At 37.9% G+C, this 27,040-nt stretch overlaps 1 protein-coding gene across 5 annotated transcripts in view; it reads right to left on the bottom strand.

The window, feature by feature from the left end:
• STK39 (serine/threonine kinase 39) overlaps nt 1-27,040 on the bottom strand; it is a 267,366-nt gene that overhangs the window by 92,379 nt on the left and 147,947 nt on the right. For 3 of the 5 annotated variants that reach the window (XM_016165366.2, XM_016165365.2, XM_016165370.2), the window contains exons 11-14: nt 21,993-22,115; nt 21,865-21,894; nt 14,222-14,284; nt 12,367-12,434 (exon numbers count right to left, since the gene is read on the bottom strand). In XM_016165366.2, the coding sequence (XP_016020852.2) occupies nt 12,367-12,434; nt 14,222-14,284; nt 21,865-21,894; nt 21,993-22,115 (284 nt within the window). Of the gene's footprint in view, nt 1-12,366; nt 12,435-14,221; nt 14,285-21,864; nt 21,895-21,992; nt 22,116-22,603; nt 22,673-27,040 lie in introns of all 5 variants that reach the window. The other 2 variants (XM_036236021.1, XM_016165368.2) reach the window with 1 other exon arrangement.

Below are 27,040 nucleotides of genomic sequence, written 5' to 3'. Positions count from 1 at the left end.
AGGTATCAATTTCTCAACAAAACTAAACACACTCTAACCATACAATCTTACAATCGTGCACCTTACCCAAAGGAACTGAAAACTTATGTCCGCACAAAAACCTGCACACAAGTGTTTATAAACAGCTTTATTCATAACTGCCACAGATTGAAAGCAAAGCAAGATGTCCTTCAGTAGGTGAATGAATAAACTGTGAAACATACAGACAACGCCTCTTACTCATAGCTAAAAGGAAATGAGCTATCAGGACATGAAAAGACATGGAGGAACCTTAAATGCATATTACTAAATGAAAGAAGCCAATCTAAAAAAAACCAATATATTGTATGTTTCCAAATATATGACATCCTGGGAACAGCAAATTATGGAGACAGTACAAAGGTCATTGGCTGCCAGGACTGTGGAAGGGGGTTAACGGGCAGAGCATGGAGGATTTTTAGGGCAGTGAAAACATTGTACGATACTATAATGTTGGATATATGTTATTATACATTCGTCTAAACCCATAGAATGTACAAAACCAAGAGTGAGCCATAATGTAAACTGTGGACTTTGGGTAATAAAGACATATCAATATAGGTTCATAGATTGTGACAAATATACCACTCTGTTGGAGCTGATAATGAGGAAGCTATGAAAATGTGGGGGCAGGGGGTAAGTGGGAAATCTCTGTACCTTCTTCTTAATTTTGCAGTGAAACTAAAACTGCTCTAAAAAAATAAAGTCTTTGAAATAAAGTTAACAGATTCTCCCATAGGGTTTGGAGAAAGGGACTCAACCCTGTCAACACCTTAATTTCCATGCACTGAGACCCATGTTAGACTCTTAAACTGATTAAAATGAATAAATTTGTGCTGTTTTAAGCTAGGTATGTGGTAATCTCTTTACAGCAGAGATAGAAAATTAATACAAAGACCAACCAAGGAAATTCACTGAGTGGCAGAGATTTCCCACTATATTACCAGTTAACAACTGTGAGAAGAACAAAGTTTTCTAGTACTCTGGGAATTGCAAAATAAGTCGAATGTATATTCCGGGAAGTCTGGTTTCCATGGGGAAGGAAAAGTTAATGCAAAGAAAGCCTCCAAACTGAAATATGCTTGTTACCTTCAACATCTGGAGGAAGGAGTCTTACCCACTCATTATCTCCAGGGATTTGGTAACTGAGAACTGAAATAACTTTGCAAACAGTCCTCAAAATTATTCAGCTCTGATCAAGAGAGGACAAGACCTAAGAGACAACCTGTCCCTATAAAACTGGAGAAGAGAATTTTTATAAGGCTGAGAGCAACATTACCTTATCAGGAGCTAGGAAAGGTGGGATATAAAAAAAGGGGGGGGGGGCGGGGCGGGGTAAGGGAGACAGCCTCAGCATTGTGACAGAAAGGATAACTTAAAATATTAAGGCATTTGTTAAAATTTCAAGCTATTACTACCCAAGGTATCAGGTAATTAGCATTGACTCAAATACGACCAAAGCTTTTTGAAGTATCCACTATTTTTAAGACATTTCCTCTTCATGCATAGCTGTGTAATGATATTACAAAGCTCATAAGAAGTAAGAGTTCAGGGAAGATATGAAAGTTCCAGGAATGTGACAATGCAATTACTCCATCGAGTTAAGATCAGCAGGCCAGACCACTGGGGAACTGATAACGAGAGAGAGGAGAGCAAGGAGGCTGCCTCTATGCAGGTTGATATTGAGGTGCTGTTCTTGGCGCTGACAGTCACTGGCCATGTGACATTGCACAATTCACTGTAGTTCTCTGAGGTTAGGTGAGATCTCCCCTGGAAATACCTTGTGTCAGAGCTGCATTTATGGGTAAGCTCCACGGAGGCAAGCCAGCTTCCGCCTTTAAACAGCCTAAGGAGTCGGACTTTTTTTTTTTTTTTTTTTTTTTTTTTTTTTTTTTTTTTACTAGATAACCTTCTAACAGAGAGGGGTCTGGAAGCTGGGTATATAGGAGGGCAGAGAACACTCCTATACGGATCCTTGTTCAGCATGACTTCTATATCTCTGCCACAGAAATTATGTCTGCCAGTTCTTACAGCATGGAAGCTGTATGTGTTTTAAAAAATGAGATAAAGAGATTACATCCAAAGTATTACCTTACTTGGGCATTTTTGTAGAAGAAAGTAAACAGCATTTTTCCTTCACATTTCCACTATAACATAAAAAAAAAAATCTACACACACACACACACACACACAAAAAAAAAATATCTTGTGGGGCATCTTGATATTAAAAGTTTGTGAAACATACCTTTAGCTAAGACTCCTTCGGTTGGCACACTGTGTAACAGACACTGTGTAACAGGCTCTACAAGCATAATGACAATCTCTCCTCTCTCCCTCCTTTATGGCCCACACGTCACTTCCTCTAACCCCAGCAAGCAGCCAAGGGAGGATTTCTTAAAGAATATAGACTAGAAGGAAAAAGCCAAAAGTACAGTGGCAAAATGGAACCCTATATTTGTGTTCTGTCACTGGTGAGCAGGTTACACTCAGGAATCATTCATCTTTGTGGCTTCTCATTACAGTGCCTTAGTTAAATCGCTGCTCTAAGAACTCAACCCTAACACAGAGTGAAGATCTGTGTCAGCAGTTACCCAAGAGCCACGCAATCAGCCCTTAGAATCCCTACATGCTTTGAAACTGGGCTTACTCAATTATATATCTCCAGGTTCTCAATGTTTGAGAGTGTTTCACCAAGGTCAAAATTCAATGATAACAGGAATTTTTTTTACTGGGAAGCTTTCAAACATCATTTTTGCACACATGAGCTTTTATATGCTGCTCTACTTAAAACTGAGAATTCTGTAACTATCGAACAATACTTTTTAAGTAATATGTTTTGGCACATTCAGTCAAAATATAAGGCAGCCACTTAAAAGGACTGTGTAGACTTATATGCATTGATATAAAAAGATATCAAAAACATTACCAATCAAAGCAGATTAATAAAAATCAGTAAAATATGTATATGATAACACTTAAAAATTATATATTAAAGTATATATTAACATAAGGATAGTAAAAAGACTAGAAAATATTTATCGAGAGGCTAATACAATTGTATCTCAGGGTAGGATTATGGATGATTTTATTTTTTGTTCTTATTTTCTTTTAATTAATACTCCAAATTTCTAGGATGACCATATATCACTTAGAAATAAAGAACTCCATACATTCCCTATTGCTTAAAGTATTTATACTCAAACTTCTTGATCCATTGTCAAAAAAAAAAAAAATGACATCTCAAAATGAATAGTTTTCAATTCATCTATTTTGCTTCTCTCTTTTACAATATCACATTTTTCCAAATATAAATCTGCCTTTTTAGCATGTTTACCAGCAGGAAAATTCTGTATCTGCAAAAAGCCTATATACCCTATACTACCCTACATCATCTATACTTAAATTATCTCATCAAACCATACCATCGAACCAAACCATACCACCGAAAACATGAAATTAACATTCGAAAACCCAATCTCGAGCCTGGGTGTATTAGCTCTGTGACTGTAGGAAAGATAGTTAGCATTTTCAATCATTCTTTTTTATCTGTGGGCAACAAACACAGAATGAAAGGAAAAATTAAATCGGGCAAGTGATGTGACAGCACTTTCAAAAATTAAAATAAAAACACTGAAAATGCTGGCTGCTATTTGCATCACCATCTTCAGCATCTCCTCCAAAATATTTCCAGGTATTCTTGTCACAATATTTAATAATGAGATTTATCAGGTAACATTGTTAAAAGAACATTTATGTAAAATGCTAATGAAAAGACAGGTAAATGTAACAATCCATTTCAAACCCATATTCAAAATTGAACTGAATAAAGCACAGATACCGGGTCAAGTGAAGAAGAGCAAGGGCCAGCGTGTTAAACAGACCTGGGTTCAAGACCCATTTCTACTTCTTCTGAGCTGTACAGCATCAGAAAAATTATTGCCATGCCTTTACACCTTCATCTCCTCAGCTATGAAATGTCAGTTAACAGTACTGATGTTGTGGAGGTCTTAAGATGATTAAACCAGACAAAGTACACATAGTGCTTGTCACAGTGCCTGGTACACAGTAAGAACGTCATCTTTTGAAGGACCTCACTGACAACAAAGCCAAGATGTGCAATGATAATTCTAATTCTCAGAGAAGGGGAAATAACCAAAAGAGAACATTCAAAAAATTAAGGAAAATGCCAAATACTTTTTTGTATTTCTAGTAACTTGTTGCCTACATAATAATACGTACCACTACTGAAAAACAAGCAGGGTTTTGTCAGACATAATTTAATCTGATAAGGCCTTTATCAAAGACCATAGTCCACCCCTTCCCCTGGATTCAACCTAACCATTACTCTTCTCAAAATCTGGATGTTGAAAAAAAAAAATAATGAACACTGGATACTATGGAAACTAGTAACCCAAAAGTAACTTTCAGACTAAAGGGCTCTCACCCTCCTGTAACTTCTCACAGCTGTTCTTTCTATCTGTCTTCTTGCTGCATTTATCACTTTCCACCTTGTGTTAGAGTCGTTTGTGCAGGGTCTGCTCTCTCTGCCTACATGGTAAGCTCTTTGAGTGCAGAAACCCTGTCTTATTCATCTTTGAATTTTCCACAAAGACTTGCACAAAGGAAGCCATAAATAAGTAGTTTGTTGAGGGGAAAAAAAAGAACACAGACTAAAAAGCATTGCCACAATTGAGCAATATGCCTACACTGTTTAACCTTGTGGGGGAAAATTAATCAAGGCTCCAAAACACTCAACCAGTAAGAATTATGCAATTAACGTGATTTTACAGGCTAGAGAACGATTTAAGAATTCTAATCCCTCCTGAATGATGATTATATGAAATTAGAATTCAGGCATACTGATGCTAAAACAGTGTTCAATGTTGTTTTTATCAACTGCGGCTTTCTTTATGAAACTATAATTTACCAATAGCTAGGTTCATCGTTTAATAAACTAAAATAAGTCAAATTGGGCACTACTGTCATGCTAAAAGATTTTTGTTAAAATAAAAACCCTGGTCTCATTTTTTCCTATAAGCAGGAGAGCCATTTGTTGCTCTGGAGTCTTTAACTGTCCCATCTAAGTCTAATGATGCTGCTACGTAACATCAAGGTAAATCTATTATGAGCAAATTGAAAGGCTACACCATATAGAGCATCTATCTATGACAAGTGTCATGGTTGCCTTCAGCAAAACCACAACCGCAATCCATAGGGCTGAACTGTCAAGGTATGAACGGCATCTGATACAAAGGAATTAACAATGTAACTAATAAGTTCATAGCTTCCCAAATTGGTGAGTCTGATTCCAAAAAACATGTTTTATGTCAAATACATAATTATTCTATTTTATGAAAAATATACTAAAGGCAAAATATATGTATAATGTTTAGCTCAAACCAGAACTGTTACTACTGTCTGCTGACGGTATGTAAATTATAAGGTGGCCCACTTGGTTTTTTCTAAGATGCATTTAAGAGGATTTGCTTATCTTGTATCTAAGTTTATGATGCTCAGTTGTTTTTTTTTTTTGATAACATAGATGACTTTACCATATACACAATGAATAAGAGAACATTTGCAGAAAAGTACATAAAAGGAAAAAGAAAAATCTACATTTTAATCATCTCCATCCAGCATTTAACTTTGAGACCTAAGGTCTAATCCTTTTTCTTCAACCTTACATATAACAGGTCACTTTTAAAAGCAAGTTAAAGCAATATTATACTTTTTCAGGGAAGGAATTAGCCTTTGTTTCCTTAGTCTTTTGTCTATGATCACCAAAACTAATAATGGGGAAATAAATATATGACTTTTAGCCATTGACTTTTTGTGTAGAATGCAACATTTTGAAAAGTAAAATATTTTCCAGTTTCCTACTTGCAGAATGAAGGTGAGGTTTACCTAGCAACTGGAGGTGGATGTAGGGGTGGGAGAGCCACATTCCTAGCAGGTAGGTCTATAAAATGTTATGTCAAGAAGAAAGTCAGAATGACCTTTCCAAGAAGTGGAGAAGGCAGCCATCCACATAGCATTACTCAAGGACCTATGAAAAGCCAGCTTGAAATGAAGTCTCTATCCACTAGCCTGTGGAGCACAATACATGTCCATGTCATGCCCAGATGATCTCAGGGGATAAGAAAGGCAAGCACATTTTTTTCTCAATACCCTATAGTTGCACACTGTCCAGATGAGAGATTCACAGAGACAGAGCGAGGGTAAATTTGTGTGTATGTGTATCTGTGTGTGTGTATACACGTACACACACCTCAGAATCTGGATGTGGATATTGGGAAGAATGAGAAGGGTACAAAAGAGGGCATGGATTTTCTAAAATCTGATAAATACTGGCAAGAATAACCTTCCAGCTTCCTCTCATACCAATTAGTCTAGGAGATAACTTTTCTGGGTCCAAAGATGGTACAAGTGACCTAGAGCAAATTTCAAATAGGGAATGAGGTATGAAGAAATTCTATGGCAGGGCCGACAACAGGTGGCAGGTTTCTGATACTCAACAAGTACGTAACTTTAAGGTTCTAAGAGAAAGAAGTCGGATGTATGAGGCGGTGCTGGTGGTGAGAAAAGAAGGCAGGAGACTGCAACCCTGTGCTCAAGAGATCTCTGAGGGCAATTCTATGACCCATATTGATGATTTAAACAGTGATTCTAAAACGGGGGCCCACGGGTATGCTCACAGCATCCCCTATGAATGTTTTTAAATGTTGTGTTTCCATTTCAATTACATTCACACTCACATACACATTTATATTCTGGGACTTCATGATAATATAATGTCCTTAAATTCACAACTGCAAGTGATCACTGGTGCAGCCTGTTCATCCTATCACATTTCCCTGGTAAATCTACTCTCCAGCTCTCCCATACAATTATCCCTTCGTTTCTCAAACCTGAAACATTTTCCCTCCTTACTCTCAACAGATGACACACCTTGTTTTACTGAGAAAACAAACGGATGAGGGCTTCCACTCACCCCCCCCCCCACCTCCATTATGATGGCTACACTGTTCAACAGGTGACCTCTCCACTCTCCTAAGGCTAACATCTACATGGATGCCTGGGCATCATCCCTTCCCACCCACCTGAGCACGTCGGTCTTACAACATTCTGTTCTATTGGATCATTCCCATATGAATAATACTTTTTTAAAAAGACCTCTCTTCACCCCACATTCTCATTGAGCCATCATCCCAATTCTTTGCTCCTCGGATATAGCAAACTTCTAGCAAGACAAGTCATTTATCCTTCTTACCTCACATTCTCTCTTGCTACTCTGTCTTGAATCCAGTTCATTCAAGTTTTGTCCCCATCAATCCACTGAAATAACTCATGCCAAAGTCAAGAATGTGCTACATTTTGCCAAATACAATGGTGAATTCTTAGTTCCCATTGTACTTGATCGCTAATAGCAGTTAATGAAACTTTTCACTCCTTTCTTGAGCCAATTCTTCTGTTCAGTTTACAGGACCACCGTTCTCTCCTCTGCTGCACCAACCTCTTCTTATCAATCAGTTGTTTACGCCTCATCCATGCACCACCGGAGTGTGTGCCAGGCCAATTCTCTTCTTTACCTTCATCACTCCCCAAGGGATCTCTTATAATTGTATAGCTTTAAATATCATACACACCAACATTCTCCAATTTATATCTCTAGCTCAGAAACAGATTTCCTTTGCAATCCAGACTCATGCCCCCTACTTGAGCTCATCACAGAGATATCCACTAGACAACCCAAACTTAACATGTTCAAAACTGAACTCCTGATTCCACCCCAACCTGCAACTCCAACTCTCCCATCTCAGGAAACAGCAACTCCATTCATCCATATTTTCAGACCCAATCCTTAAGTAATTTTTGAGTTCTTGTTCCTCCATCCAGAGTCCAGTAATTGCTGGTCACTTCCACCCTGGTCCAGGTCACATTATTACTCTGTGCATCTCTGTGAGAGTCTAGCAACTCTGTTTCTACCCTAAATGGTCTTTCTGTGGTCTATTTTCCACAACGCAAACACAGTGCTCATTTTAAAACTTAATTCACATCATATCATTCTTCTGCTCACAAACCTCCAACAGTTTCCACCTATAGTGAAATCCAAAGTCTTCACCACAAGCTACACGGCCCTACGTGATTCAGCTCCTGCTAACTCTTTGACCTCATCTCCTAACAAGCTGTCCACACTGGTCCCTGGCTGTTTTTATAACTGCTTATGCTTCCCACTCAGAATCTTTGCAATCACTGTTTGCTCTGCCTAGGACTCTCTACCTCCAAACGACCTCATGGCTTGAATCCTCACTTCCATCAGTGGTCAGCTCAACTATCACTTTATTTAGAGAGCCCCTTCATGGTAGGCAGTTTTATGATGGTGTCCAGTATTCCTGTCCCCAGGTGTACATGTCCTGCATAATCCTCTCCCACGTGCGAAGGGGACCTTTAGATATAATGGGCTATCACTCCCAGGATTAAGTTATGTTATATGGAAAAGGTGAAGGGGTTTTGCAAATATAACTTGCAAATATAATTTTGCAAATATAAAGTTCCAAAACAACTGATTTTGACTTAATCTAAAGGGAGATTAGCCTAGATGGGACTGGCTTAGTCAGGTGAAAAACCTTTAACAGAGGGGCTGAGGCCTTGGAGGGAAAGGGAGATAGTCTCCTGTTGCCCCTGAAAAAAGCAAACTCATGTCGGAATGGTCTGTCGAGCGGGGTGGTCTGATGGAGTGGAGGACTGATCCAATAGAACAGAATGTTGTAAGGACTGAATTCTGACAACACCCCAGTGAGCCTGTAAGAAGGCCTAGAGCTCCAGATGAGCATGCCTTAATTGCAGGCTTGTAAGACATAGCAGAGAACTCAAAAGTGGTGCCCAGACTTCTCACCAAAAAAAAAACTGTGAGATAGTAAAAGTATGTTGTTTTAAGCCTCTAAGTTTATGGCAACTTGTTACACAGCAGTGGAAAACTAATATGACTTCCTTAATATAGAATAGCATCCCCTACACTTTCTATCTTGGTGTAGCTTTTCTTTCAGATAACTTGATATATCGTTATATATCATGTAAGTAATATGAATATTTGAATTGTTCCTCTGCCTGCCTCCAGCATGTAAGCTCCTGGAGGACAAGAAATGTCTTGTCCTCCAGGACATTTGAAACGTATATCCCACATGCACATAGTAGGTGCTCAATAAATATTTATAAAATGATTGTATTTTCTGTATTACACTTACATCAGCACAGAGTGATCACAAAAATTTAATAGCATTTAATTTTTAACTTTTGAAAGCTATTTTTCAAATTAAAGTACAAGGATGCCCTTTGAGGAGTCCAACAGTATATTCTGAGAAAGTCACAAGTTCTTAAATATGAAAAACACTAGCTTAAGCAAAAACCTTTTTAAAATATAGGGTAAACATGTATACAAACAATTGGGCATCGACATATGTTCACTGAAAATAAGTTACACTAAAAATCATTTCCATATTTTGAAGGTGTTTCTAGGTGATTAGATTTAGGAAAATACCATTGTTATGTCCTAATTTCAGCAACACTTTCTGTGGATCCTTTTATAATATCCTTCTGAATGGTTAATGTTCACTAAAAGGCATGGGAGTAAATAGGATTTGTTTTTGGTTGAACAATGATACCATAAAATACTAATCATTCAAAGCCATTTAGAAAGTGAGCAGTTTCCAACAGATACCAGAGGCTCTCTCCTACTTGAATTTCTGAACATGTTAATCAGTGTTTTGGATAAAGATGTCAAAGATAGGTTCATCAGACTGGCAAGTGATATATATCCAAGCACCATAACTAATATGACACATTGACAATCACGAGTAAGATGTATGGTGGGCAAGCAACAAGTCAAAACCAGCAGATTCATTATTATAGTTATAAATATTAAGACAGAGAGTTATAACACACACACTGAATGAAGTTCAGAATTAGGCTTGATAATCCTTCAAATGAAAAAAATAAAATAAAATCAGGTTTAGTTTGACTGTTACGTCATGCTAAATTTGCCAACAAGGCATGTGGATATTTCAAAAGGCAATGAAAATGAGATGATTTAGGAGAAATAACAGAAAGTGATTTCGAAAATCACATCATCTTACTACTGTATTCAAGTGGCTGAGACCACATTTAAAGGCCTGCATTTAACTAAGGGTGCTACTTTTACGTTTCAAAACTGGAAAACAATTCCAGGAAAAGAGTTCTGAGGTCAAATAGGTTTTAGAGTGAACAACTTCCTTTCCTGCAGGACTTCTTAGAACCTTTAATGTTAATGTTCCTTTCTATTTCCAAAAATAGGGAGGGTATGAGGGGGAAGGAGGGAGGGTGTGTGTATCTGTGTGTGTGTGTGTGTGTGTGTGTGTGTGTGTGCGCGTGCGCACACAAAAGATGGATACCACGCACTACTGTTTCTTAACATTTTTGAACATGGAACTCTTTCTTCTCAGAGAATCCTGTAGGACTAGTGGTCTAAGCCACAAACTCAGGAAAACGACCACCCAGACCCACGAGGAAAATGGGAACAAAAGCAGGTGCAGACAAAACGTCAATAAAAGTGACCAACCAGGATTATGGGGGGGATACAGTATGAGAAGCACAGCTAAAGTTATTTGCACTGATTTGCCTAGAAAAAGAGAAGAATAAGCCTTGCAAATATACAAATGGCTCTCAGAAAAATGAGGAAATGCATTTGTTTTCACATTGTTCTACTGCCTAGAGCAAAACAATATTTGAAGATAAGGCTTGAAATATGCTTTTTAAAGACACTTTTCAGGTCTTTTATCCAGAGAACCTGATATTTACTCTGAGGGCCAGATTTTGAGCCCATAGGAGCCCAGAATAGGAAGGTCAGTTGAATCTTCAAGAGGAAGATAAACTATAACAATTAAAGCTTTTCAGTATCATAAAGGTGATCATGGAAAAAGGTGACCCGTAGTATGCAAACAGCCTGGGTAAATATCCAGCAGATAGACTAAAGAAAAGATTCCTGTGTATATTAAATAAAAGATTGCATGACTAGATTCTAAAGGTCACTTCCAACACTGCACACTCAGTGGACTGACTGCAATCTCCACCACAGTCTCGCTCATCCCTGCAAACTAATGACAAGCACTGAGCCTGGTACAGAGTGGGTTTCTCATAAACACCGGTGGATTGAATGAATAAACCAACAAATGAAAAATAAATGAAAGGAGTACCTGGTTCTAAAGTCAAATGAGAAGGAAATGGGCCATTTCATTCTTTGGAGATTGTGAAATATGCTAATTGTGACTCATAATCAAGGCTACTTTCAAATATAAGGAAAACAGTCTTGTAATAATTTCGCTTCTTGACTGAAAAATCAACTCTGAATTAAATCACACCAAGGGTTGTTGTGAGGGTCCCCTGGTAAGTATGTGAAAATGAACTGCAGATTGTAAATGACCATCACAAGGAAGGGGTGATTATGGCAATGATAATCTACCCTGACAGACTACGATAACTCAGAGGGCTGGAAACTAACCTTGAAAATGAACCTGCCTTTTATAGCCACAGCTTCGAAAATGGTCCATTAGCCATGTGTTTCATTTGTTTAATTGTCAAAGGAGAACATGTATAACTTTTTTTAGAACACCTTCAAAAACATGACCATATTCTGATCGACGTGGTAAATTAAGCTGTTTACAATTAAGCTGAAGCGAATTTCTTTTATCTTGAGATACCAAATTCTTAACAAAGACTATACATTAAGATAGACATTAAAATTTAAAAATCCTTGAAGCAGAAAGAGCTTTCAGTCATTAGATACAAAGACTATACTGTTAGGCACCAAATTTGTATCCATTTCCTAGAAGACTGAGGGTTCTTTCAAAATATATGCCATTTCTCCACAGTGGCTGATCAAATCTATCACTGAAAAATGTTCTGAACAGGCAACTTGTAGTACAAGCATGGTTTATTTCTGACAGAGACCAACTGCTGAAGTGTGAAAGAAACTCATTAAAAATCTTACTGTGATCTCACATTGTAAAAAAGTAAAAAACAAACAAACAAACAAAACCCCCTAAGAATGAAAAGGCAAGGAAAAAACACTTAATGAAGGGTACACTGAGCCTGCAGACACACTCAGCTGGTGCTTTTCTTTCTTACTCTTCTTTAGTAAGCGGCTAAAAGAGAGCAGTTAGTTCTAGAAATACAGCATACACTAGCTATTTTAGGAAATCAAATAAGCTTAAAATTTTATTTTATTTTACACTAATAGTATAAAAAGCTAATGAAGGTGATCAGGATTTTGTACTATAGGGAAAGTGATGTAAAATAAACAACAATGTCATTTACCTTAATCTTAAAACGAGGTTCACAGCACAAGAAGCTTCTCTATAGTCCTCACTAGCATTGGGTTGGCCCTTTAAAAAAAAAAAAAAACAGCAAAAGAGTGTTATTTATAAACCCAGGAAACACACAAATAAAATCATGACATCCTTCGATTCATACAGTCCTTTCTTTCTGGAAATTTCAAAACTAGGTTTTTATACATGCTGGTCTTATTTTGCCACCTAACACCTCTGTGTGAAGGTTGTCTAATTCCCATCACAATTGTGAATACGAGTATTTCATATAGGAAATCAACATATACAATGAGTGCTATAAGCAACTGGTATAAGATTCAATAAGTCTGAAGAAGAAGGCTCAGCCATCTAAATGAGCATCTTGCAACCAGAGCCATGGACTGTTTCCCCTGAGCCTTGGTGATGCACAGGGGTTTGTTTGGGTACCTTAAACTTCAAGATGCAGAGGAAGGTGAAACCCAGTAGATTCAGCCACTGTTTATCTTTCCTGCCTTTCTTACCTAGCGCCTATTTCCTTGAATACAGATCGTCAGCCATGAATGCCTCCACTACATAGTCCCTCCCTACTCCCATGAATCACTGGACATGAGTAGGCCTTCCTATTGGAGTAGGGCAGTAAGGGATTTCAGGTCAGGCCTTGACTCTGCTACTGACCAGCTATGCAACTGTGGGCAAGTCAGTCTCTGAACCTTTTCTCCTATTTATAAAATGGGGATAATACCTGCTGCAAAAGGTTGCTGGGAGAACAAAATAATACATATGAAAATGAGTCATAAACTGCAACATATCATACAACACTAGTTTTCCTAATCCCTTTTCCTGTTTACTCTCTTTGCCTTCGGGCTCATCATTATTCCTAACTTGCCTTCAATCATTTAACCAATCCCTACAGTTTATCTCCAGGTGTTTTACTGAGTTGCCTGATACAGTTTAAAAGACCTAAACTGAATCCTGCCTCTTCCTCCAACCTGCCGTGCGACCTGGCGTGAGCCACTTAACCTCTGCAAATCTTTGCTTCTTCAGCTGTCACAGAAAGGCCAAGGACTAGATATTTGACCTCAAACAGGCTTCCTGCAACCATGAAATCACATTCTGTTTCCTCAACATACAGATGTTTCATAAAACACAGATCAGGTAGGATAGAAATGAATTTAAATGGAATGTGCAGATTTTGTAAAACAAATCATGATCTCAAGGCTAGTGATGCTTGATAGTATAACTACCTTGAGAGCAGAGGGCTTGTCTATTAATTATACAGCAAAACCACAATGGCAGCATGCATTCTGGCTCCATGTGCATCGTTTCTCCCATGTATTGCTCATCACCTTTCATCAGCAACCAATACAACTCATGTCCCATGTCTTCTGTCATATAAATTTTGATATAAATGCATTTTGCACTTGCTGAATTATTATTTTTACAAGGCAGGTTGCGAAGATAAATTGACCCATAAAATTTAATGATAAAAGAATTATAAAAACAGGTTATAGAAATCCAACCAGGAGCAAAAAAAAGAAAAGTACCAATTAACTACAATGTTTTCTGGCTGGAATCTAACAGAATGGTGAGTCATTTTCTTTCCTTTTCTTATTTCACACAGTACCAGCAATTTCAGAAGCAGTCTGGTAATCAATTCTTGCTCTTGAACCCATCATTTAAAGGTTGGAGGTCCTGAAAATCATGGGCAATAGTGACAGTACTCTTTTCTCCATACCTATTAAAAAAGAGAGTTTACAAGCCTCTGATTTGGAAGCACTAACCTGAAATTGTCTTTCTAAAATGTTTTTTTTTTTTTAAGCTGTCTACAAAGCATTTCAGACATAAATGACTTTGGGGAAACATACCTGAGAGTCCTGCATGGAAAGGGACTGGATTTGCTCGGGTATGCTGCTGGCATTCACCGCAATCTGTTAAGAGAGCCAATGTTACAGCACTTAAGGAAACCAAAATGAGACATTAAGGTCAGTGTTGTGAAACTGAGTCCCAATTATCAGAGACAAAAATTTTAAACAATTTAAGAAATTTTCAAGCAGTATTTCCCAAAGTATGATTCTCTGCCACGCTGCGCTGGAATCACAAAGGACATGTGTTAAGGATTCCTGGGCCCCACCGAACCTTATTCAGAATTCTGTGGAGATGGAAGAGAATCTGTATTTTTAACAAGTGCCCTGGGTGATCCTTATGCTTTTAGAGCTACAGTGAAAGGCATGGATTATTGGATATTTTAAACTTGGTAACAGAAAGATGCCCTAGGACCATTTTGTTCTTGTCCCATAACTTCATCTAAAGTTAAGGGCCTTCTATGAAAGGACGTTAGGATTAGTAAAACCTGCCCCTTTCATGATTACTGTGAACAAATTAGTCACTGGATTTCAGAAACATAAATGGTGGGTGAGCTTTTAAAACATTTTCACAAACAGAAATGCCACAGTGATAGGTTATATATTTTCCTCCCGAAGTTTGAAATCCAATCCTAATGTGATATCCAAAATATTTTCACTTCCAACTCTACTTCTGTGAACTCTGCCCTGAACAAAAATTGAGAGACAAAAAAACTCAAAGAGAAGTCAATGAAAAAGATTAAAAGAAGTTCCCATTTCTAAACTTGCTATCAATTCTTAAATAATCAGAAGTCACCAGAAGCTCTTTGTGACAAGAGTTTTCTACAGTTTAAGAGCATAACATTTTTACTCTGTGTGATTCCTCAAAAATAACTATGCTAGAAATGAAGAGGGGGAAGTATACTGATGTTTACAGTTTACTTTGAAATACATAAAAAATGAAGATGGACTGATGGACGAATAGAAAGATGTGCATGTGACAAACCAAATACAGTAATAATAGGACCTACGTGATAGGTATGTGGGTGTTCACTATTACACGTTTTTAATGTTACTGTATTTTTGAAATTTTTCATAGTAAATTGCTTGGAGAAAATGACTGTAAAACAACCAACCTGTGTTCCTTAACCAGCCAGAGGGTCTATGCCTACACCAAACAATCTCTTATAAAGAATCTTTCGGGCTGACCCCACAATCTTAAGGTTTGAGATGCAACCAAAAGCCACATCAGCACTTAAGAGAACATCCTACATCGAAAGAAAAATGTAATCTGAAAAACTTTAATGGCATTACTAGAGGCAACAGCTTCTCTTTCCCCTAGGGAGCACCCTTATTCCTAGGGGATTGATTATCAGGATGGAGAGCTAATTAACTGGACTGGGGGCTGAAACCTCATATACCCTACAAGCTCAGTGTGTAGGTGTAACCCTGCATGCAATAAAGAGACCAGCCTCAGCCTCTTGCTGGTTCACAAGCATTAAAGGTGATTCCTCAGAAAATGTGCGGAGATGCACAGGAGTGGTGCAGAGGGAGATTCCCTCCACAAGACACCTTCACTGACAACTAATCATAGCCACCCAAAATTTCGCCATTACGGACTCCATTCTATCCATTAAGGCATGTCTTTTGGGTATGTATTTTTACATATAAAAACTTACACGAAAATAACATGTTAAGTAGCTGCCATTCGGCAACCGTATAATATAAATCTGACTGTTGGAATTTTTTTGTGTTAAATAGTTTACTATAAGAAGACTTGAGAGAATATTGTTTTGATTGGGCGAGGTTGAAGGAAGGGTATAATTAATGTTGGACACCACCATGGAAAAGGGCCTTTGGTACTGAGTGAAAAAGAGGCAAAGATCTTGGGTTGGAGAGAAAAGACAATGTCTGCTTTCCAGTTTTTCACAGGGCTCTGCCTAATCTTCTCATTTTTCTATTTTTAAAAATACTGTGGCTAAATGCAATCTGTTACTCTCAATTGGGTCCTGGAACAGAAAAAGAGTGTTAGTGGGCAAACTAGTGAAATACAAACTGTCTGAGGTTTACTTGATAGTAATGCCGCTCTGTTGGTTTCGTAGTTGTGACAAATGTACCAGGATGACATAAATCAGAGTGGCAGAGGAACCTTGGTGAGGAGTATATGGAAACTCTCAACTATCTTTGCAACATTTCCGTAAATCTAAAATTATTCCAAAGCAAAATATCTTCAGAAATACAGAAGATTTCTGATCACAAATCTAACTCGTCACAACTAGTCGAAAGTCGGTCACCTACAACAAGAACACCTTTTAAAAAGTGGTATCATAAAATTATCAAGTTAAGCTATTTGTGATGACTAAGGGTATGTATAATAAATTGGGAAGAAGAAATCAAATCTTTCTCTCCATCTACAAATGGATATAAAACAAACATGCTGAGAGTTAACAGGCATCTGGAAAACACAATGTCATCAGACATTTTTAAAAGCTAACGGCAGTTTTAACAATCACCAGGCAATAGCAATGAGTACCATAAGCAATAAATTTAGCTTGCACATTGTGACTAATCTCTAGTAAAATTAACTCAACCTAAATTCACACCCAACGTATTTTTTCTCCTTAGTAGAAAATATCAGTTAAGAAACATGCACAATTAACTTTGCCTAGACTTCATAACAAAATTCTTCGATAAACCTCTTGTGCATGCACATTGCTGGTGTCTCTTATGTGTCCAAATTTCCTCTTCTTATATGGATAACAGATTCAATTAGGCCCCACACTAAGGCCCTATTTTATTTTTTTTTAAAGCGCTCAGAGAGGAAAGACCGTGTGAGGACACTATAAGACAGCTATGTGCAAACCAAGCAGAGAGGCCTCACCTGCTGACACCTTGATTCTGGACTTCTAGCCTCCAGAACTGAGAAAATAAATTTCTGTTGCTGAGACGCCTCCTCCCTCCCAGGACCACCAGATATATACATACATCTCTTGTGGGCTCTATAGGGCTTCAGGTCAACAAACCTTCCCACCTGGCTTCATTACACTCCATTAAATAAGGACAACTTTCCCATGAGGTTTCTGAAACATCTTAATGTTGTTTGTTTATTTGTTTGTTTATTTATTTGAGATTTCTTAGAGACATATTTAAAACAAATCTTCAGGAAGTTTGAGCACACGGTGTTCTTGGATTCCAATCTGGACTTCTGGATTCAGAGCATTTGGTGCGGTTTTCCTAGTCAGTGGTCCTTTATTCTAGCCATGTATCGGAATCATGTAAGCAGTGTTTTAAAAACCAGAGTTGCCTGGACATCACCCCAAACTATCAAATTGTAACTTCAGGGCTGGGTATAGGCATCTACACTTTTAAAGCTCTGGTTTTTCTGACGTGGAGCCAGGCTTGTAAACTATTTGTTCTCATGTCACCTACTGGAGGGGCTGCTATAAAACGAATGCTTCTTTAATAGAAGCCTTAGCAAATGTCTTCTTCGATTAAATGAAACCAAAAGAAACTGGATTTAAAGACAAAATCGATTTCTCTTTTATACAGAAAATTAGAGTATAAAGCAAAATTGACCCAAAAAATCATAAAACATGTACTGATTATTTCAGTGTCTGACAAAAAGATTCCAAAATCACAGGTCAAAAAGAAGATCAATAACAAGATAATAGTTGAATAGTAGGCTATACAGCAACCCAGCTAGGTTTTACATAAGCTAGGATGCTACGTGAGCTAGGAAACCTCACCTAAGGAATCTAGTCCTTGTAAAGACCACCCTGACCACCCCTCTGCCCAGAGATGAGAAGCGTCTAGAGATCAGGCTCTCTTCTTTGCTTTTGTATAATTCCCACAATGCTACAGTGTCTAACAAAGCACTATGTAAAAAAAAAAAAAATCAGGCACACATTAATATTTATTCAATTAACTTTATTTTTACTATTTTTAACCTTTAATCTCCACTGGCTTCCACCATCCACATAGAACAAAATAATAAAAAAGTGAAAGGTACATGAATTATCTACTCGCTACAAACTATTAATTACTAGTGGGTGAATAACGTTTTGCAAGGCTATTTCTAAAAACAGGACAAATTTTTCAACGGGTTTGACTATGAATCTTAAGTTGTGTAACTCTAGAACTTTACAGTTTACACAGGAAATTCCTTTAGTCTTAAGGGGATCTCCAAATATGGTCCAGTACCAGGCACATCTGTCTGATGTCCCTCTGACAAAACCTAGCCTTCTCAATTTGCTCCAAATAATGCTGTATTACCTTGACATTCAGCCTTATACTTCCCAGGAAGCCAAACGGCACCTCACAAGTATTGCTAAAATACCTCCCCTCTACTGCAGCATTTTACTTGGTCTAAACATGGAACTACTATGGTGACTTTTACTGAACTTCACCTCAATTATATAATTTCTCATGATCTTTTCCCCCCCACTTATGACCTACTCATATATACAATATGCCTATTCATGCACTTGGTTTAATGTACATATTTCATTGTGTGGGTATTCATGTTCCCAACAAACATGTATAGAGTGTCTGTTAGATACCACAGGGATACAAACATAAGCAAAATACTAACCCAGTCTTTTAGTGGCTTATAGTCAATTGGAATTTAATTGACAAGAATTATCAAAAACCTTATTAAAATGTAAACACTCTGCCATTCAAATGTGCCATTTGGCAGAGATAAGCATTTTCTTTCTCAAAGATGTTTAAAGGAACATGTACAATGTCGGTGGCTGTATACATTGGTATATCTTTTTTCCCTTAGCTTTGCTGAGGTATAACTGAGAAATAAAACTGAAAGATATTTAAAGTGCAATTATTTTTATATTTGATAGCAACTATAAAAAACTTTGAAATCAGCAGATACTTCTAAGCAATCACAATTTTACATACCTATATTTTACTCGTATATGTGCTCCCTCAAAATGCATCTACAAAAATTTTAATGGAATGCAGTTTGTAACAGCAACTTAAATGCTCACCAAGAAGGAAATGATTAAACAAACCATTTCGATCCAATCATCATACTATGCAGCAGTTGAAACTAAAGAGCCAGATCTACAACAACTAATGTGAAGAAAATTTGTAGACATAAAGCAAGCTGAAAAAAATTTTTTAGTTTTATAATCCCATTGTTTTTAAAATAATATGCTAGATTTCTTTTGTATGTAATGTGCAGGAAAAGGTCTGAAAGAAAACAATGCAAAATGATAACCTTTGTGGAAACAAGCAATTGTCCCTGGGACGAGAGGCGTAGCAAGATAACAGTGATCTTTTAGTTTTTACTATACTTAATTCTTTCATAACTTTTATAATTCTTTACTCTACACCCCTTTTCAATAAGGCCTACCCTGACCGACCCATTTAAAATTACAGCCCCCCGTGTGTGACACTACCTGTACCCTCTACCCATTCTGTTTTTTTCCATTACTTCTACTGCACTGTATCAAATCACATTATTTATTTACTTAGGAAGTTACTGTATGTTGTTTGTGTACTACTCCCTTTAGAATGTAAACTCCACAAGGATATAAAATTTCACTGTTTTTCTCATGGATATATCCTCAACAGCTATGAAAACAATGCTTATAGTAGATACAGTGCACACACACAAATATATACATATATATATATATTTGTTGAATACATACATATCCAACATATTTATTTGCTTTTATAATAAGTAAATAAAATACCTTCTGCTTTGCTTACCAAAAATAAATTAGGGTGATTGGCAAATCAAGGGACTACTTTAATTAAAAGCTGAAAAGACAGAGGGACCATCATTGTATCTGCTCTAAACACAACTCAAGATACTTAAATGCTAGGTTTGCAAAAAAAAAAAAAAAAAAAATTGTCTTAGAAGCTGCATCTTAGCAGGTGGGCTGGTTATTCTTAAAATTTGGTGGCAGTGTTCTCAAAACACATGCATCTTTCACAAAAATAAGAAACCTATCTACATGCTTCCTTAATTATATAACAGTATGGGAACAGACATATGCCACTGGGAAATCAAATAAGTCTAGATATAGTGAAGTACCTAAGACTTTCAAGCCCTGATCAAAAAGGTCAATAGTGATACCTGATTATTAACTGACAGATGCTATGCATTATTCTCTTTCCTGTCTATGAAGAAAATATTCATGCCAAAAAGATGCTACTATCCAAATTACACATCGGTTACAGTTAGAGCATCTTCAACAAGCACATGGTAAAATATTGTCACAACAAACTTAAACCCTCATAAGGGAACTCCTCATGAGGAAAATCCTCAGTACTAGTAAGAAAAGATTCACTGAATATTATCCAATGAAGATATCTTGTAATGAACCAATAATGACTGGCATTTGAGTCAATGATGCTACTTGAATCCTGTTATTTTGTTGTATTTCTAAGCAGAACTGATAATTCTAGTTACAAATACTCTTAGAAATAGATGAAAAAACTTGACCCTGTACTTTAGATACAATGGGAAAGTGGGCAAGAGGAGGGCAGAGTTCAAGACACCTGGTTAAGATCATTCTAAACACCCAGCACAGCATCTGTGTAGTCAACATGCCCTAATGTAGGGTTCATCACCCTTGTTCCTAATGCAGTTTATATTTTATGTATGAAATGGAAAGATGAATTCATAAGATAAACATAGAGGGAAACAAGATCTGAAAGAGTTACCCAAGGGAGGCCAGCTAACTTAAAAATCCCTTGAAAAGGCCTATCAACACGGCATGAAGGAAGACAAGAACACAGAGGGAGGGACAAAATAACCAAGGAAGGAGTGGCTTCTAGCTCTGATGCTATCTTTTTAGAAGGTCCAGCTGGCCACTGCCACTTAAAGCAGAATGATAATATTTACTCCATTTAAACAAAAGAAAATGTCTACTAATTTAAAGAAAGTTGGGATGGATATCATTTATAACCCAAAGTCGTCTGTTTCCTTAATGAGAATTTATCAAGGTACATATTAATAACTAGGTCTATAAAATATTTGGAGCTATTTTAAATATGCTCAAATTTCCTCTAGGAGAATTAGCAAATCCTTTGAACTACAGTCATCATTAGGCATTAGGCATTAGGATAATTAACCAGATAGAGGAAATATAGTCAAAAGATGACTGAAGAGTGTCCTTGCCTACTTAGTTACTTAGGAGATTCAAAAATCAAGACCAAAAGATTCAACCTAGAATTGCTAACGATTTTAATATATTACTTTATTGAAAACTATAACACTAAAAGAAAATTTTCTCGTATGTTCTCTAATGACTAAGAGTAATATCAAGAGTTAAGATTAGTTGTGTAACTAGTCTGTACCAAGGACTCCACTGAGTGCTTTATGTAGGTGATTTCATCAATCCTTGGGGCAATTTTATAAGCACTGTGATCATCCTCATTTAACAGAGGAAAACACTGAGGCTCAGAGAGTAAAGTAACCTGCCCCAATTCATACAGCTCGAAAGTAACTCAGACAGAATCGGGGCCTGCGAAGTCTATGCCCATTTTCCTTTTTTCCACAGCATGAGAACAAAATTTTGAAGTCTCTTTCCCAAAATGATCAGACTCTGATATTACAAGAGGTAGGGATTTGGGGGGGAGGGAGCAGAAATGAAATAGTGAAAAAAAAAAAATAATATCAATAAATAAACACCACTCACCTCTGGATTTTCTTCTTTCACTCTTCGTGACTGTAAAACATTATGTATCCATTAATATATACACAAACACAAATTACAACAAAAGTAGAATTTACACAGGTTAGCTTATCATCATCAATGTCATTTACCTTTTCTTGAGAAAAAGCTGCTTTTCCTTCTTCACTTTTTTCATCCATCTCGTCGTCACTCCACTCCCAGTCACCGTCTTCGGTTTTATGAAGGTGACCACTTGACCCAGGAACTCTTCTTACCTGAATCAAAAGAAACCCACCCAGTTCTTCAGTAGTCGAATGTGAACAGTGCTCGCTGGTGCTGCTACTTTGGTTACCCAGCACACACACCATCCTGAAAATAACCTAAGTGGTTATGAATTCAGGGATAACTAGCAGTTAATACCCAAACACACTACACAGCCTCCAGACTCCCGCACTCATCCTCTTTCCAAAGATATTGTGTTCTTGAAATGCGTGACTATATACATGTAGAACAGAATATTTTGGAAGAATATCACACACATCGGCCATCGAGGATCAAGCTCATCTTTCACTTTTGCTTCAGTTAACACTTTATTAATTACTACACATAAAAGGCCATGTGGTAAGCTTCAAAATTGCCTAAGGAAATGCATGCAAGCAACAGACTGCTGACTGAGCGAAGACAGGAGAATTAGGCAGCCTAATGAAGCATACTAGACTAGAGGTATCAGCGATCTAAGACCTAAGTCAAAAAAAGCAAATACCCTTCTGTTGCCACCTTGCTCTTTTTCAGAACCTGATATCATGCTTGTTTTCCCAGGATTCTGCTCAACCTACTTAAGCAAAACAAAACGGCGTCAGACTATTCTTAACATACCTTGTAAAACACTTTAAGACTTAAAAGATTGCTAGAAATACAGCAAGATAATAAGCAGCTATGCCAGATAATCTAAAGAGATTATAATCAGTCTTCATCAATTATTTCAATTATTTTTTTTTTAAACTAGGGTTAGAGATGTAATCCATGGGCATACTTTTCAAATGTCTTTGTGGTTGTAAAAGCAAAACTTTAAAAAAAAATAGGATGATTGAGAATGATGAGCTTCTTAGCCTTAAAACATGGACTGAGACATAATTAAGCAAAGCAATGTACCAGATGAACATGATGTGGACGTAACAGCCAGGGATCCACTGATTCAGAGAAACTTCAAGTGGAAAGGGACGTTGAAGTCTGTCTAGTTTAGCCCCTCCACCACCCTGTTTTACCGAGAAGACGAAGGCCCAGAAGGTGACCCAAGGCCACAGCTTCCAAGGCAAAATTAAGGCAAGGAAAAAAGCCTTCAGACTCCAATTCGAATTCGAGAGTTTTCTTATCCCATTGAATTGTGAAAAGAGTCCAAAAATGTCCTGCAAAAACCTTAAGAGACTGTGATGTAAAGTAAGGCTATTTTCTATAACAGAAACTACTTAGTTATAGAACAGGCTCTTCATTAACCCCAAGGGAAATGCCACAGACCTTAAAGGTAATGTAAGCATTTACACATGTCTGATTAATGTAAACAATGCAGGCTCAGGGTTTGCCTGGAGGACATTACCATGTGGAACCTGTAAAACTAAGCCTGGCTACTTTTCTAGGAGATCTGAGCTCCAACATGGAAAGTTAAAAAGCAGGTGAAAATTCTTAATCATAATTGCAAACAGTTATGCTCAATTTAAAAAGAAAAAGCTTTTTTCTCCACTCCAAAAAAAAAAATATTTTCTAAACTAATTCTCCTTTGAAACACTAAGCACTTAGTACAACCCCTTCTGTGCTTGGCAAAAGTTATTTTTTCCACTTGCATTTTGAGTCATTGGAGAGACTTATTCTAATGATAGTGATTTTAATGGTGCTTATAGATGCTGGTAAAGTACAGTAGGAAAAAATGCTGAAATGCACTTCAGGATTTTTGGAACAGATTGCTCTTTTTAAAGCTACAAATAATAGAAGAGAAAATAATTTTCTTTTGATGTATACAATAAAATTAATTATTTTCTTAGCAACTCTAATTGATAGCAACATACAGGAAAATTCGTTAACAAGTACATTCAAAAGAATATAAAGACACAGCTATTACAAAACGTTATTAACTAAAAAATGAGAAAACAAGTAAAATTGTGCATTAAAAACAGAACTGCTTTGACTGAAACTGTAAACCCAAGCATGGTTGATGAATTAGTACTCTTCAAGTGCTCATCCAAAAGATAACACCAAAAAAATCTTTCTTTCTGAAAATAGAGATAGTGTGGCCTCACACTCCAACATTTAGTTTATGCTCTTTTCCCTCTCACTGTTTATAAAATCTATCAGCTTTTTGTTTCTACAAGCAAGAGCCAAGCACAAACAATAAAATGGCTATCTTCTATTTCTATTTCATTTTGGAACCCTGGTTGTCTCCCTCTTGGTTTTATTTTCAGTAAGAGAGAAAGATAAAGCAAAATGTCTAGGATTTATAAGCTCAGACAGAGAAATGGTGGGGTGGACCTTTAAGTAATAAATATTGATTGAACAAATATATGTAGAAATTAAGACGAAGAACATTCAAAAATCTATGTAGCATAAAATATTGGTATAATAGGAGCAAGAAGAATACAAATTTGTTCATTAAGAACAAATTTGTTCTTCAGTTTACTGAAAGAGAAAAAACTTGCCACAAAATTTGAAACCCAGGTTTCATGGTGAAGCTGACCTCTACTGAATAGATCAGAAGCAATTTTACCAAGTTGCGACCTTGCAGTTTACAGGGAAGACAGGAAACGACTTCTACCTTTTAGAGCCAAGGCAACTAAGTTTCACTAAGTTTAACAAATGGAGTATCTAGAAATTTAAGAATACAAAAAAAAAAAAAGAAAGAAAAAAGTGTAACATTTTCTATTGTCCCTTCAACCCCTACAATGACTAGAATGGGTTATTCACTCTCAGAACTCTAAATTACTTTTACATTGCCCTTAATCCATTAAATAATTTACTCAGTTAATAAAACCAAAAAAGAGATGGTAGAATGATTTTTCTCTGCCATGAGTTTAAAAATATAGCCCAATGATTCTCAGAGAAGTGAGTTCAATTTAAGTGATAGCTAGAGGTATTCACAAGCCCACAAACTCCTAGGTAAGAGCTGACGATAGTGAGGTTACGAAAGTTTTTTTGTGTGCAGTAACATTTATTCCTAATGTTAGGTAGCCCATCCGACATGAGTGACCAGGGAACCAAGGAAGAGAGGCCCAGCCTAGAAACCACTCAAAGAACACCCCAGAGACAAAAGACAGGAGGACCATAATCTGTAGCTGGTTTAATCTGGCCACTGAAGGTACTACACTCATACCGCAGGAACCAATCTCCTAGGACCTTCCCATTTCTGCCCTGTCACAGCTCTCCTTGCGGAAAACCCCGCTCTTCCCTTGGGGCGTACTGTCTTATCTCTTCACCTCCCAAGTTCCACAGGGCTGCAGTCCTTCTCAGCGAGGCCCATCTCCTTTTAAAATGTACTTTCAATAAATCTTACTTTTTCTAGATCTCACCGACCTGTAATTCTTTGCTGCATCGGGGGCGGGAGGTGGGGGGGGGGGGTGTGAGAGGGGAGGTTAGGGCTAGGGTAGAACCGGGGACAACACACAGTGCCACTGTCCTTCCCCGTGGCGCTGGGGCGACACCGGCTTTCACATCACACCAGCGGTAATGCTAAGACTGGGAATCAATATAATTGAGGAGTTCTACATATACACACCTCTGAAAAGCAAACTAATATTTTCTTTTCTTTTTCCAAATAACATCTTTATGAAGACCCCCTGAAGCAATGAAGTCCTGATTCCCACAAGAAAAAGAAGTCAGGCTCAGCCAGACTGAGGAACGGTGTGGTTCACTGGCTGGTTCTGGTGGCCGTGGGGTCAGATACCAGAGGCAGAGCCAGGACGAAGCAGCCAAAAAGGGAGAATGAATTAAAAACCAGTCCCTGGAACAATCTGAGTAGTCCTCCCCAGTGGTGCTCCTCTGAACAGGAGCTTTCTATAAATATATAGCAAGACCCAGACCCAGGGGCTCTGTAACACATGTTAGGCTGCCACCCAGCCCCTGACAACAGAACAGGAAGAAGGATGTGAGAGAGTGTGTAAGAGCCAGTGGATGAACTATCTATACGGGGCGTTAGAAACGTGTTAGAGATTGAAGCTTGTTTCTCTAACACAGTCTAAACAAGGGGAAAATGTGATTTCTTTGCTGTTGTTGCTTGTTTAAAGATTGTACTGCTCATCCTAGGAAGAGAAAATAAAGAAATACTGACCTAAAAACTTAGTAGCATTTGTCCAGTTGTGCGTGCCCACTCCTTCCGAAGCCTGCCCGCAGCTTCCGCTGCCACGTTAACTCTCCCTGGACGTGGGGTTTCAGAATCTCCTTGGAATAATCCACCCCACCCCCCCCCCCCACTGGGAATCCCACACTCCACTTCCCCTCTGCTGGTTGCACACACTGCATGCCTCGCCTCACTGCAGCCCGAGCCTAAGTGATCCAGGAAGCCCACCCGTCTCACGTCTACCCACCAAGGACAGACTGGACGTGGCAGAAAACAACACCCAGTACTTTCTCTTATCAGGCATTCTACTGACCAGAAGTATAAAAAATGTTTCTCATCAACTGGTGTTTATAATGTCCTTGAGGCACTACCAAGCAAACAAAAAGCCTTCTAAATCATCAAAAATTTTAAAATAAAATTAGACCCAGTAAGGTTTCAGCAGTAAACATTTTACTGTCCCCATACCTTACACTCTGACATTCCCCCCATGACCACCACCCCTCTGGCACCTTTGTCCCATACTTACTGCCTGGCCTGACTGTGTTCTCCGGGCCTCAGTCCTCTTCTGCCTCTACCATCAGCCCCTCCTGCCTTTACCCCGTCATATAAGGTCTCGAGAGCACAGCTGATTCCCTTGATGCTGCACTTATTAGTGCACCACACTCCTGGGCCCCCTCCTGTCCAATCTGCATCTGGGAGGAAAGCCACGGGCTCAGCCCAAACATCCATTCTCCATTCCTGAACGAGTGGAGAACAGCCACGCTGCCGGGTGCAGTCACAGATGACCACTGGCCGCTCCTAGTTGAGGCATTAATACTGCTATTAATACTCTTAAAGTGTGGTCCTTGGGCCAGCAGCAACAGCATCACCTGGGAGCTT

The sequence above is a fragment of the Rousettus aegyptiacus genome, unplaced genomic scaffold, assembly GCF_014176215.1.
Source record: "Rousettus aegyptiacus isolate mRouAeg1 unplaced genomic scaffold, mRouAeg1.p scaffold_m13_p_2, whole genome shotgun sequence".
Taxonomy (NCBI): domain Eukaryota; kingdom Metazoa; phylum Chordata; class Mammalia; order Chiroptera; family Pteropodidae; genus Rousettus; species Rousettus aegyptiacus.
This window is presented reverse-complemented; position numbering and strand designations above follow the sequence as displayed.